General features: G+C 40.2%; 1 protein-coding gene across 2 annotated transcripts in view; it reads left to right on the top strand.

The window, feature by feature from the left end:
- The first annotated feature begins 448 nt into the window (after positions 1-448).
- The window catches only part of gnao1a (guanine nucleotide binding protein (G protein), alpha activating activity polypeptide O, a), a 63,711-nt gene continuing 50,210 nt past the window's right edge, over positions 449-13,949 (top strand). Inside the window, exons 1-2 of one of the 2 annotated variants that reach the window (XM_079465598.1) lie at positions 449-965; positions 1,124-1,166. In XM_079465598.1, coding sequence (XP_079321724.1) covers positions 848-965; positions 1,124-1,166 — 161 coding nt within the window. In that variant the 5' untranslated portion in view covers positions 449-847. The remainder of the gene's footprint in view (positions 966-1,123; positions 1,167-13,949) is intronic. The other variant, XM_079465597.1, reaches the window with a different exon arrangement.

Here is a 13,949-nt window from a genome sequence, read left to right as displayed (position 1 = left end):
CACAGGTAATAGTGTGTTTAATAAATTGCATTGTAAGACTGCATCGTTTCCTTGACCCCACAACTCCAAAGTGTATACTATGACAATATTACAATTGAAATATTTTGTCAACAATTTTACGTGAATGTAAATATTTGTATTCCCTCATCAGTTTCCAGTCTGTTGGTGTTGCTGTTCCAGGTTGTCAACACTAGGCTTATGGCCACACCTTTCTGTCATTCTTCCTGTGGACAGCTTAAAATCTTCCGTGGTTTTACCTTAAGCCCCATTCTTGTCGCTCAACAAACACAACACATGCCCCACGTACCGCCGCGCTTTAAAGCGCACGTGTGTCGCAAAATTAAAATAGTATGCGATGTATTTTTCTTCCAGATAACTGCGTAAATCTGTCTGTACTTAACGGTGCGCGGGTCCAGTGCGTGCTCGCGCGCGTGCTCTCTCTCACTGCTCCTGACGTCAGCGAGATTGTCTGAGAGCGTCGAGCCCTGCGCGCTCTCTCTTCATACCTTCCCTCCATTGTGAGCACGCCAACGATGCCAGCGCTCGCAGCAGCCGCCGCCGCCGCCCAGTAGAGACCCCCAGTCCGAGGACCGAGCACCGCGACCCCGCTAAAGAGACAGAGAGAGCGAGCAAGAGACGGAGACAGTCTTATGCTCCAGCCCAACGTTGGCTTTTGCGGGATTTAATGCTCTAGCTAGTCGCCGACAGGGAGAGAGAGAGTGTGTGTGAGAGAGGGACAGGGACAGCCTTAGAGAGGGATAAGGAAGAAATACCGGGGAAAAGGATTGCTCGCTATTTCTCACCCTGACCGTTTTGGAGATAAAGAAGAGCCGACGTCCATCTAGCCATGGGATGTACACTGAGTGCAGAGGAAAGAGCGGCTCTGGACAGGAGCAAAGCCATCGAGAAAAACCTCAAAGAAGATGGAGTCACTGCTGCTAAAGATGTCAAATTGCTTCTGCTAGGTAATGCGGAGTGGAGCGGATCAAATCCGTCCGTATCCTACACATTTCGGATACTATCAGTGTCGCAGTCCGTTGAATGCACGTATATTGTGAGAATCATTGGATCTCTCCATTACTGGATCTCGTCTTATTCCCTTGTGTCTCTCTCTTATCCACAGGGGCTGGGGAATCTGGGAAAAGTACCATCGTGAAACAAATGAAGTAAGTGTCATGTTTTAAATGACATCCATCAGTCACTATGCACCGTGTGAGCTTGGACACACACACGCACCGACCCACACACATATACACACACTCCTACCCTCCATTGCTTGATGGCGAATTCTTAGGTCCGCCATATTTTCAAGGAGTTTTCTCTCTTGACGTTAAGATACGAGGGAGTTGCGTTGTTGCACGATCGTGCATTTGAGCACATCTGCTATAGATTTGCAGATTTGGCAGACGAAGGCAACGTCGATGTGCTGTTCATGAAATGGTGCTGAAAACGAAAAGGGGGACCGTGTTTCCTACTTTAATACTTCATTGGTGTCCACTGACAGACCGTGGCTGTGTTGCCCGCATCACCCTTTTACACCGGCTGGGTAACATTGCCACACTCCACGTCGAATGTGGTTCACTCTGCGGGCGTTTACGATTCAATCTTTCTGCGCTTTTGGTGCTATGAATACGTTCAAGGTATATATGCAATATGCAACTGTAGTCTAGCAGGGTGTGCCTCAGATTTCAGCACACGCGACTCTAAAATGCAGCATTTCCCGTTTCCCGCCTGCATTTTGTCTCGAATCATATGGATGTGTAATAATAAAGGCAAGCTTAATGGAAAACGTCGCCTATCATTCATTCAGCGGTGTCCATCGCGTTGGTGCAACATGAGCAGGCCATCGTGCGTTAGTCTATGTTAGGATGCTTATGTAAAAGGAAGAAGGACTGACACACAACCAGCTCAACTTCCTCACGGCCATTTTTATTCACAAGATGCAACTTACAGGCTATGCTTCATTGAAAACGATGTGTTCATCCGCCTTATGCTTTGCTGGTTATTTCTTTTTTTTTTGCCTTGATTTCCAAGAAAACATCAGCCGATGTACTGACACTGTCTCTTAAAGCAACGGACATACAATATGATGCGCAATGAAAATACTAATACTAGTTAAAATGTTTGTGAAATGATAACGTTTTGAGCTTTGAGAAGCTCAATGGAAAGCATTCGGTTTAGAAACGCCTCCCATTCCCGTTCTCACGAGCCCTGCCTTTGTCAAATCGAAGCCTGTAGAAAATATCATTTTTATTTCTGTCGTGAATATGTTATTCCACAATAGCGCTCTGTAATGTAATCCTTACACACTGCACTGGAAAATAATCATGTAATTTGCATGGATGTGTTTTGAAATAGCGGACTGGCCGATTTCAGGCGGTTTCAGTGGTGGACAGCGCCCAGCAGAGCCCTTTTCTGTGATCGGCTTTCTTCGGCCATTTTCGGATTTCTCTGTCGTAAAGAGCCTTGAGCCTGCGGCTAGAGCAAAAACAGGGAATGGATTGCTGCGTCTTTTGTGTTTTCCACTTATGTTCAGAGCAAGACGCTGCCTTTCTCCCCCTTAACATAATAACAGCTACTTTAATTAAAACGAATAATCAGCTGTTAGAAATATGACTTAAATACGTATTTGATATTTGTTATATTATTTGTTATATTTTTACATTTTAAATATAAACCTTATTGTCGAGTTTATTTGTCAAACAAACAAATGACAATATTGGCCCCAGTGCTTTTAAGTAAGTCATGTAGCTAATGCCTCAGGCATATTTCTAAGTCATGCAACGAGCGATGACTCTTTCCTCTCTGAGGATTCACTGTTGCTCTGATGTGCTTAATTGGGTAATAAGAGTGTCTCATGATGGTGCTGTTTAAACTGTTTTGGTCCTAAAGGAGTGGAGTATGTAGCTCCTGGCTTCTTACTGTAACATGCCATGAATGAGTTGGCTTTACAGGGCCTTTGTGGAGCTTAACTAGACAGTTACATTTTCTGCCACACTAGCTGACTTGAAATGTCTTTTTGGATATTGCAGCTTCTTTGTAATGCATTGAATTGTATGAAGTTATGATAATTATGTTGTGCTGTGAAATTGTTATGGTAAAAACGTTTTACAACCTGTTATAGGAAATGTTATTACAACTGGAAATTCAATCCATGCATCTATTCCTAACCATCCTGTGTTTTAAACCAGATATTTTTCACTTAGCGAGAGGTTATTATTCTTTTGTTTAACTGTGTTGTTCCTGAGAAGAAATGTGGAGATGACACAAGCTGGTGTGCATTTAACGTGTCATAGTTAACCAGGGCGCTGGGTAATGTGTGTAAGATGGAGAGAAAGACGACACAGCATGAGGAGAAGAAATGTTGGTAAACCCTGTGATTATGGTGTGGTCTTCTAGGAAGGCAACAGCGCTTCCGTCTGCTTCATTAGTTCAGCGTGAGAGGGTTGTTTAAATACACAGGCTGCAATCAGTTGCTGATCACATCACCCATACACATCTCCTTTTCTACGTTCCAACCTAGTCCTGTGGGAATGAAATCTGAGCGATTGAAGATGTACTTTGTGTGTGGGAAAGAAAAGCTTCTTGTACTCTGGAGACATGTGTGTTCATTCTGCATGTCATTACCTCACCCACACATGTCATACATGGATAATCAAAAGCAGCCATTGGAAAACCGATAAAATGTATATATAAAAAGTTATACGTTACGAGTTGTGTACAGACCGCCCTTTGCATGCCTGTTCTGTATCTTTGGGCATATTAAAGCCATGCGTTACCAGTTTGTAGATTTGAGTCATTTGTATCGTTTATTTCTATATATTTGGGCAGTAGGATTATGACAAAATCACAATCGAGCATTGCTTTGATATTGTAATCAGGATTATTAATTTATTTGAATTGAATTGACATTAATACACTGTTTATGTATAGGACAACTGCATGTTCTATTCTTCATGTAGGCGACATATTAATGCAAGACCATTAACTTCATGGGTCACCATTAAACCTTTTAAGTCCAATTGAAAATAAAAATGACAATGCCTATTTGTTCATGAAATATTGCAGCGTTTTTTGTAAACAGTTTATCAATGTGGGTCATTCTCTTTTTAAAATGTGTGTGCCCTCACAAATCTGTTAAAATCTGATCTAAAAATGCACTTCTGTCCTGTAAAGACTATCCATCTTAAATGACCGTTAACTCCTCTCCTTCAACTGTTAGTCTGCTGCCAGTTCCATTTCAAAATGCAACGCTGTTTTTATTCTTACAGTCAAATCGCAGAGAAAGACGAAAACCACGGCCACTAATGAAAATTTAATTTCACTCGGAAATGCAACAACATACGGAAGTAAAAACGATCACAACTTCCGGTTCACGGGGACTTTAAACTTGCCATCACTTGCAATGCTTTTGATTTAATTATATTAATGCCTTCAATGGATCGTGATTGGTTACAAAGCTCAACCGCTGCAAAAACAATGCTAATGTAACGTTGATGCAACTCTTATTTTCAAGGTCAGTTATGAATAATTTATATAGGGGAAACATTATCATTTATTTGGACAACTAGTCATAAGCCTAATTTAGACTCTCTAATTTAATCACATTGACCCATTGTCTAATCTGTAAACTGTAATCCAAGGCCTCTAGTCATTTTATCCTTTAAAAGCAGACTTCTGCTGCTGGATAACCTGATAGGATTAAAAATGTTTGTTTTTCTAGTGATCTCTGCAGTATGCAATATGCTGGGCTGTCCTGTAGCTGGCTAATTGAAGGGTTGGAGAGGAGGAACCAGCTGTTCAGTTGCGATCCATCTGCGAATCCGTGGAGCTAAACTGTGGCCATACACTTGAGTAGCAGAGCATGGCAAAGCAGAGCAAAGATTTTGATGAAGATAACCCATAGAAATAAAAGTCACTTTTATTGGTCTAGTGCTTTTCACAAGGTATAGTACATTAACCATAAATAAGATTTTAGGCAGCTTTACAGAAAATTATACTGCAGTGTTTAAAATGTGTAAAAGTGCGTTTGCGCTCTAAAAATGCTTATTTTCAACCCAGGGTTGGGTCAAAATAGCCAAACCCAGCTATTAAGTTAAATTAACCATGACCAAGCAACCATAACTCGCTTTTCTAAAGATGCAAATACCTGTTGAGCAGATTTAAAACATCAGCTATACGAGTTACAAAGTCTTTCACTTCTTCTGGAGGCATATTTCTGTAATGCGGTGCAAAATCTTACATTGCATTGTAATTCACCTAGTTAGTTTGTTAAGCAAAGAACATGTACTCCCTATTCGACCCTATTATGCGCAAATTACTACCTTTACAAAACCCTGCTTGAGTCATCGCCCAGGTTTAATTGGACCCCCTGAACGTTTCCAGCTGTATGGTTCAAAGGTTCTTAGCAAATGTATGTTGGAGAGGTTTGAGGTAGGTGAAACCTATTTTAATGCAAAGACAGCGAAGAAAGGGAATTAGCATCAACACAAAGCACGCTTGCATAATACTGCAGTACTGCCGGCTCTGTTGGCATTGGTTCTAGGGTGCAATGTGCACACTATTACTGGACAATTTACTTTACAGACATATGTCTGCATGCATACTGCTGATTTTAGATAGATAATTAGTTATTGTTTCTCTTGGACATCTTCCTATATGTTTCAGTGAATGCATTATACATGTGTTTGCTTTACTGTAAAAATGGCAACAGTATGTGTATGAGTTTGAATGCACAAGGTAAGGGTGCTTTATTCAGTCGAATGCAAGTGCAGTAAGGTTGGGCTGTGACCACACACCCATCCTGACCGTAATGACTGTGTATGTGTGTGTGCGTTTGGGGAAGCTTTGAGTCACTATAGAAAGGCAAATGGAAGGAGGTCTGATGAATCGTTCAAACTGGTGAACAAATGATGGCTTCCCTGTCCATTTTTGCTTCCCTTCTCTCTGTGCTCTGAGTCTATGTCAGTCTCACTTTCTCTGTAGCAGACCCGGGTTTATGGGTAGTGTGGGAGATGTGACTGGAGTTGACTGAGCTCAGGGAAAACAGAGTCTCATGTGTTGAGTTCCCAGGGCTCTGACTGTAATACTCTCCACTAATCTCCTCCGTCTCCGCACCTCAGACACAGTGTGACTTTCAGCACCACATGTTCTTTTGGTGGATTTTTGTGCTTTTCTGCAGTGCTCTTTAAGGAGGGGTTTGGACGTGTGTATATTGGCTTTATACCTGGGCCGCAGCGGCATGTACTTTGCATCTGATTTGCAACCTCTGCCGTTTTCCCGGGTATGCAAAGCTATCAATACAGCTAATTCAGTTAAACATGCATAATATTCAGACCATACCATAACACATAGGCAGAATTTATTAGGCCTGAAAGATGTAAGAAATGAGCTTCGGCGCATGGAAGCATTTTTTTTTACCTTAAACATTATACAGTATTAACACATTCACTTCTTTTCAATTAAAAACCACAAGCACAGAGGAAGTGTTTAGCTCAGTCACTTTCTCTTTCTCTCTCTCTGTCACACACCTAGAGTCACAAGGACCTTTTTGTCTATTGCTACACATTGAGTATGCCACCAAAAATTATTTGATCAGGTCACAGAGACAAGTGATTCAGATTATATTTAAACAGATAACCATGTTAACACAGACAACTATAAATCTAAGTGGACCTCCATGACATATGGATTAATCGTCATTCCTCTATAGTACAATCTGTATGTAATTCCACTAGGCCAACTAATGAAAATAATCACAAAACACCTAGTACCTCAGTTATATGCAAAAACGCAATGGTCACAATGGTTTATACGCTTCTGTATAAGTTTCTCTATTATTGTTTGATCAAGAGCAGAGGTTGCATTAACCAAAAATTAGTCGTCATTGGCAGATTTATTTTACCAGTGATGGAAAAGTCTGAAGGCCGTCCGTCATTTTGACGGATTACAATAAAAGGGCAATTTGTAATTCCCGTTTTATAATTTCCTTTCATCAGAACGTGATTGTGAGCGGGAGGAGGTAGGCTTTACCTCTGCCCTGAATGCAATCAAGAAGGGACGTGTGTTTACCATTCATAAGCTTTCTTTAATTCCTTGTCCGTTTTGGAAAACGCGTGCTGTCAGAAGAGACTCGTGGTGCAGATGCATCTGTCACTCACCCCCCAGGCGCGCAGTTGTGTGGGCTTTACAGAGTTTTTTCCCTAAGAAAAGCTACTAGCGTTTTTTTGGATAAGCGTTAGCTTTCTCTTGGCATCTTCTCTGTTCAGTTAGCGACAGAAGCTGCGCATTCATGACCAAACTGCCGCTTACTTGTGAGTGATTGAGAACAAGTATTATTTTATGTCTGACAACGGAAATATTAAATATATAAATTAATATAGGCCTAAACAACAATGGCTTTATTGGGCAGCTTATTTTCATTAGAAATATTTATTATATTTAAAGGAGATGGGGTGGTACAATTAAGCTTAATGCAAAACACGAAAGTGAGAAACCGGGGCACTGGACTGTCAAGTGCTTCCCCGAACCCCTCAATGATCCTTGTTCTCCCGCCGGTTCCCCGTTTCCCCCTCTCCATCTCTTTTGCTGTCTCTGTGGTGGGTCCATATGTATTTGGAGAGTTCTGGCTGACCCATGTGCTGGTGCAAAGACAAAAGCCTTTTGTCTATTTGAGGTGTCGTTTGTTAGGCTATAAAGCAGGTCCTAGGCCAGCCCCTTTGACGGCATCACAAAGAAGCTTTATTGCAGAGGCTGTATCCACTCATCTGATCTGGGGTCAGCTGATTTACAGCATGGCAGTGCTATGGGAACTCTCTTTATTTACATTTATGCATTTGGCAGACACTTTTATCCAAAGCAACTTACATTGCAGTATACTATATATCTGTTTCTAAGTATGTGCAATCCCCTTGGATCGAGCCCTCGGCCTTGGTGTTGCTAGCGCCATGCTCTAACCACTGAGCTACATGGCATGATTACATAATGTTTTTCTGGATGTGAATTTGAAACTGTACATAATCCACAACATTGTCTGCAAAAATGAAGTCAAAAACAAAACACAGAGAGGTGAAAAAATTAAGAGACCAATTCAAAATTATTTATATCTTTTCTGAATTTACTATTTATAGTTATTTGATACAATGAAGATTTTTGTTTCATTCTGTGAACTAGTAACAATATTTCTACCACATTTCAAATAAAAATATTATTTCTTTTTGCATTTATAAGCAGAAAATGTAAACTGGAGAAACAGGTCAAAATAACATCCATACATCCAATACCGGAAGGAAAACAAGTTCATATTTAGTATTTAGTAAAAGCTCAAAAATAATGTTTTCAAAAATGAAACCTAGATTTGATCACAGTTTTCTTTTCATGCTGTCAGTCTTTCACATAACTGTTGGATGACTTTGTCACTCTTGAGGTTTGATTTAGTTTAAATTTAAAGGACACTGGAATGACATGGCAACAATACATCTAGAAATGCAGAGGGGTGCAGACACACACACATACACAGAGGGAACTTGGGAATTACACAAGCGACTCTTAATGTAGGTTTAATTGGGGATGCAGTAGGTGCTCCGCCTGTGGTCTTTTTTTGTGCTCACAGTGATGCAAAGTGGAGCAGTTCTGCTTTCACAGTCTTCACTTCCTATTTCAGAGGCTGAAAAGTTCAGATGTTGCCCCATCGCTTACAGTTACATAATTTGTCAGGGACAGCTGATGGTTAACACTTAGGATTTTGCTCAGTCGACTGCTGCAATGCGTTCTTCTGGCAAATGCTGTGGATGTGCAGCCTTGTTTCATTTATCCTTTATGTAATCCCTCCCTCTTCTGGACTCTGTTGCCATGGAGATGACAATGGCTGCCATAATTAGAGGATGACAAATGACCCATTCTGCGTCCCAATTCTAGTAAAAAAGTTACTAGTAACGCATGGAGCTGCAGCAAAACAGAATGATTGTGGCAAACTTTGAACCCATTTAAAGACATTTAATGAATACATTTTTTTAGAAATAAAGCGTTTAAAGAAAAAATACAGCTTCCTGGAAATATCTTAAGGCTCCATGAATCATGTGACGCGACTTTCTCTCTCAATGACTTTGGCCAGGGGGAGTGTACAAGGCCACAGGCCACACATGCATGCGCAATATTATGTATTCATAACCAGTCCAAACCACCAGTTTGACATTTGTATTCCACATCATTTTCACAATTCTGTTCATCGTAAATGTTAGCATATAAAAAAATATACAGCCTATCAAGTTTTTTTTAATCATATTTCTTGTAGAAATCTGATTATATACGTAGATTAATGTTATTCCTGGTGGATTGAATGAAAGAAATGTGTATTATTTGGCAGTCTCGGTGTGTAATACGAATGTGTTTTCATTTGTAAAGTGGATTGAAAATCAATCACAGAAAAGTAATGAATATATACAGAACATACACAGAGAAAAATGCAATACAATACATGCACATAGACAGAATCACAGAAAGAGAGAGAGAGATAGAGAAAATGAAAGGAATAACGAAATACAGCCCTCACAATCAGCCTGTCGTATTTTCTTTTAGTTTTACATATGTGAATCCAGTTGAATGTGACTCAGATACATCTGCTCACAGCAGAAGGGAACAGACAGTGTACATGTTGGGCAGATGCTTGGCTGATGAGAGTGGGGGGTTGACCTGCAAACTCTCGGGTAGAAGCGAAGCCATGATTATTATCGTTATAAATAGATGTCCCTGCCGGCATTCGGTGGGATAAGTGGCCACGTCCGGAGGGCGATGACAGGAACAGTTCTTAACAGCACCGCCAGGACAAAGGATTCTCTTACAAATGACATGAGCCAGTTCTAGGTGATAGGAGAAAGAGGTAGTGTGGGTCGTTGAGTGTATATGTGTAAGTGTATTTCTGTTTTGGCTGCCTTGTGTGCGCACTTGAGATACTTCACACAAAAATTCCTCCCCACAGCTTCAGAACTTTTGTGGACATGAATGAATTTTCCTATCCACCAAGCTGGGCAAAGTCAAGATATTATTCAATATAGCTTTGATTGTAATCCAGGTGTACTCAACCCAGGTTACAGGTCACATGGCACAGTTGGGATAATGTCATAACCTTTACAGTTTACGAGATCAATCTGGCCAGATCCTGTAACTCTCGAGACACATACAAATGCTCCCCTTACAGACAGCCCCACCTGAGCTGTGGGAAAATACAGGCTTCACGCATGACTGACATAAGTTTTTCAATGTGAGATGATCCCTTTTCTCTGCTCTCTCCTCTTTAACGAGTTCTATCACACATTCTTCTGAAGGAAGGGTTTGCTGTAATGATGTCTTTCATCCACCCCCATGCTGGTTTCACAAGACCAGGTCTATCAGATCAAAGATGTGAACGAGTGTGAAAGGGATGCTTCATCCAAAAATTGTCATCAATCTGACATCACTTAGATTGTTCCAAACCTGTATAATTTTTTGTTTTGTTTTGCTGAACAGACAGGAAGAAATTTGGAAGAATGCCAAATCTCACCCAGCATTTACTGCCATAGTAGGGAAAATAAATACTATGTGAGTCATTGGGGAGTGAGATTTCACAATCTTCCAGATATCTTCTTGTGTGTTCAGTAAAACAAAGAAATGTATACTGGCTTGGAACAATCGAAGTATGACGACATAGTTATCTATATTATATTGCATTTCTGTCAATAGATCCCCTAAAAAATGATACACTGGACCTTTAAGAATAACTAATCTCACTCCATTTTAGACATTTTTAGGAAGACACCTTATGCAAGTTTATGTACGAATATTTGAATGAGGAAAATGCACATTATTCTGTTTACATTCACATTTAGTGCATGTTTATAAAATCATACATACTGCAGGCCTGAGCAAAGTCATATGAACAGTCTGTAGCTTGCCCGAATATTGACTTGTCAAAGTCACGAACTTGTGCAGCCTCAGCAGCTTTCTCTGTTTTTGGCAAGACCTAAGATGCATTGACTGTAAAAAACATACACACAGCTGAGCAGCACATATCCATCGCTTGATTCATTTTGCTTACAGTGTACACTTACACATTTGGCAGACAATTATCTAAAGCAGCTTACGGTGCGTTTAAGTTACACATTTTATCATTATCTGTCTTCCCTGGAAACCGAACCTTTAATTTTGGCTTGGCAAGCACCATATGCTTCCGGTTACAGAAAATGTTTAAGAAATGGTGCATCCATCTTGCTGTCTGCCGTTGGGAGGCACCTAATTCGTTTTAGGGTGGTTCGATGGAATTTTGGCTTGTATGTAAATGCTTAACATAAACAATGCAGTTCACTGCAGGATTTGAATGTCCCATAATTTCGAAGATACTTTTAATAATTTTGAATATTGTAAAGTTACTGTACAAAGCTAATCACACTGAATGCAGTTTGTAGACAGACTTTTTTCTCCTGTTGTCAATGTGTATAAAACAAACAGAGGTCATGGGATGCATGGTCAGTCAATACAGATGCGTCTAGTGGTGGCAGATCTAATTGACTGATGCAACCCCAACATGCTCTCTTTCTTGTCTACAGGAACACATACCTGTGTGGGAACCTATTTGGCCTCAGGAAAAAAATCCTGATGTCAGAGTGAGAGCAAACATTAGCGACTAAGTGTGTGTGTGTGTGTGGCCCTTGGTCTTTGCCAGGTCGACTGGAACAGGAGCCCTATCAGTGAGAGTCTACTTTCAGTGTCTCAAATTTAAAACAGATCAATGTTTCCATCCTCCCTCGGGAATCAAAAACCGGTGTCTTTATTTATATTACGACTTTCAAAAGACCCTAAACATTTGTTATTTGTATCACCTAAATGATTTAGTGGTCATCTGAGAGAATTGAATGAGAGATGTACAATCTTACCTCTTAATCATACTTTTTTCAAGGACCAGTTGTTATTGTAAGTAGACAGTCATCACCTCACTTAAGTTTGTGGGTATGTGTGTGTGCAAACAAAGCAGTCAGAAATATCAAACCCCAAATACATGTCACATCACACTTCTCCCTGGCACCAGTCTAATAAACCAGTGTGATGTCTGGTCTGCATAATACCAGGCTATGCAAGTCTGTCTGGCTTTTCTCATGCCACACTAACACTGTTTACTGAAACCAGTTAAATCAAGTGGGGTGCAGAACGCTGGCACAATCATTCACAGACTTTGGCTGTCAGACCAGGCAATGCCATTGTGCATCAAAAAACATTTGCTCACTAAAACGGTCAAAGCCTAATTCAGACATGATACGTCTATAAATCGCACAGGCCATATTTCAGTATCACAGAAGGAACAGATGTTCAAACCTAATTTCAACTAAACCAATCGAATTAGGAAAGGACCAAGTGCAAGTTGGGCCCCCTTTGTGATTTGGCTGCAGCACAGTCATGTATATTTCTTTGTGGAAAACACACCCTTTTATATTGCAAATGCTCTACTTTTCTGAGATTATACGTTCATGCTGTTTATTCTACTTACTACTGCATTTTGTAAGGATGCTGCACATTTAAGTAATGGAAAAAACTAGATGATAGATGGACATGCACAGACATTTTAAATCATAATAAGCTTGGCTATTAAGACTGGACCAGTGTATTCACAACGGAGAATCACATCACACGCGCTCTTAGGAAAATGTGTGTAATTGATCTTTTGCTGCTTTATCCTATAATATCTTTATTTAGTCCCAAACGCGCTTTATTTGAACCCTTTCTGCTCCATGCGCGCTGCTTCTCCCCCGCCAAAAACGCGCCGCATGAAGAGTAGCAAACACAGGATTATTTTAACAACACAAGTGCAGACATGCAGAGCAGGTAAATGGACACACAACAGTAAACAATATTAAGCGAATATTATAGCATTAGTATCCGTCAGTCTGTTTACTGTTTGCTATATGTCTCCAACCCGCCTATACATATCAAAATATAAAATAAATGGCCTGATACAAATATTATTCAATATTTATTTATTTTCAAAAAACATATTGTCCGGATCTCCGTTTGGGAGAAAATATAAAAACCGGACCTCTTGAAACTTTAATTGAATAACCCTGCCTTAGAGGGATGACAATTATTTGATTGTTGACAACAGCAATTTGACGTAGCTTTTGTTATTGCGTAAAGATAATCAGTGTAATCACCTTTCTTTATCTTGTGCTTTCATTTACAGTGCACTGCAATATACACTGTATCCGTTATATTAATTCTATTCCCAAATGTCCCATACAGGTTAGGGTTGGAAATCAAGATTTGAAGTACTCCACCCCCTGATACACATTAATTATGAATGTTCTGACATTGTAACCTGCACCAGGACTGAACATGCTACTTTGAAAGAAATGCTGTGAGCTTGCAGTCCGAATTGCATGCGATGCGAAACACTGGGCACTGTGAAATAATACAACATACAGAGAAACAGATTAGATGCACATTCAGAATCTCACACCATGTCTATACCAGACGCGACAGGACGACTCGACATGACAACCTGCTTTTTCTTAATGGGTTTGTCGCATCCTGCTGCGCCGCATCCAGTGTGGGCAAAATATGAAATTATAATGGGTCTTAATGCGTTTCAAATTTCGCGTCCAGTATACATGGTGTAAAATGCATTTAAGAACACTTTTAGCGTATATTATATTAAAAGATTACACGTTCATGCACAAAGCATTCTTTCTAACTGACTGTCCATTGAATTCACTTAAACCTACAGGGGAAGAAGATAATATAGGTTCATATATGTGGCCTTATTCGCCTCTGAAGTTGAGTAACTCTGATATGAATCATGTTAAATATAATTATCACTCTGTGGCTTTGGAAATTAAGTAAATTAACCCTAATGGCAATAAAGCAAACTAATTAAATTTATGAAGACTGAGGAACAGAGACCAAGGCAAGGCATCAGGATGGAGCCC

The sequence above is a fragment of the Barbatula barbatula genome (genome assembly GCF_947034865.1).
Source record: "Barbatula barbatula genome assembly, chromosome: 10".
NCBI classification, from domain to species: Eukaryota; Metazoa; Chordata; class Actinopteri; order Cypriniformes; family Nemacheilidae; genus Barbatula; species Barbatula barbatula.
This window is presented reverse-complemented; position numbering and strand designations above follow the sequence as displayed.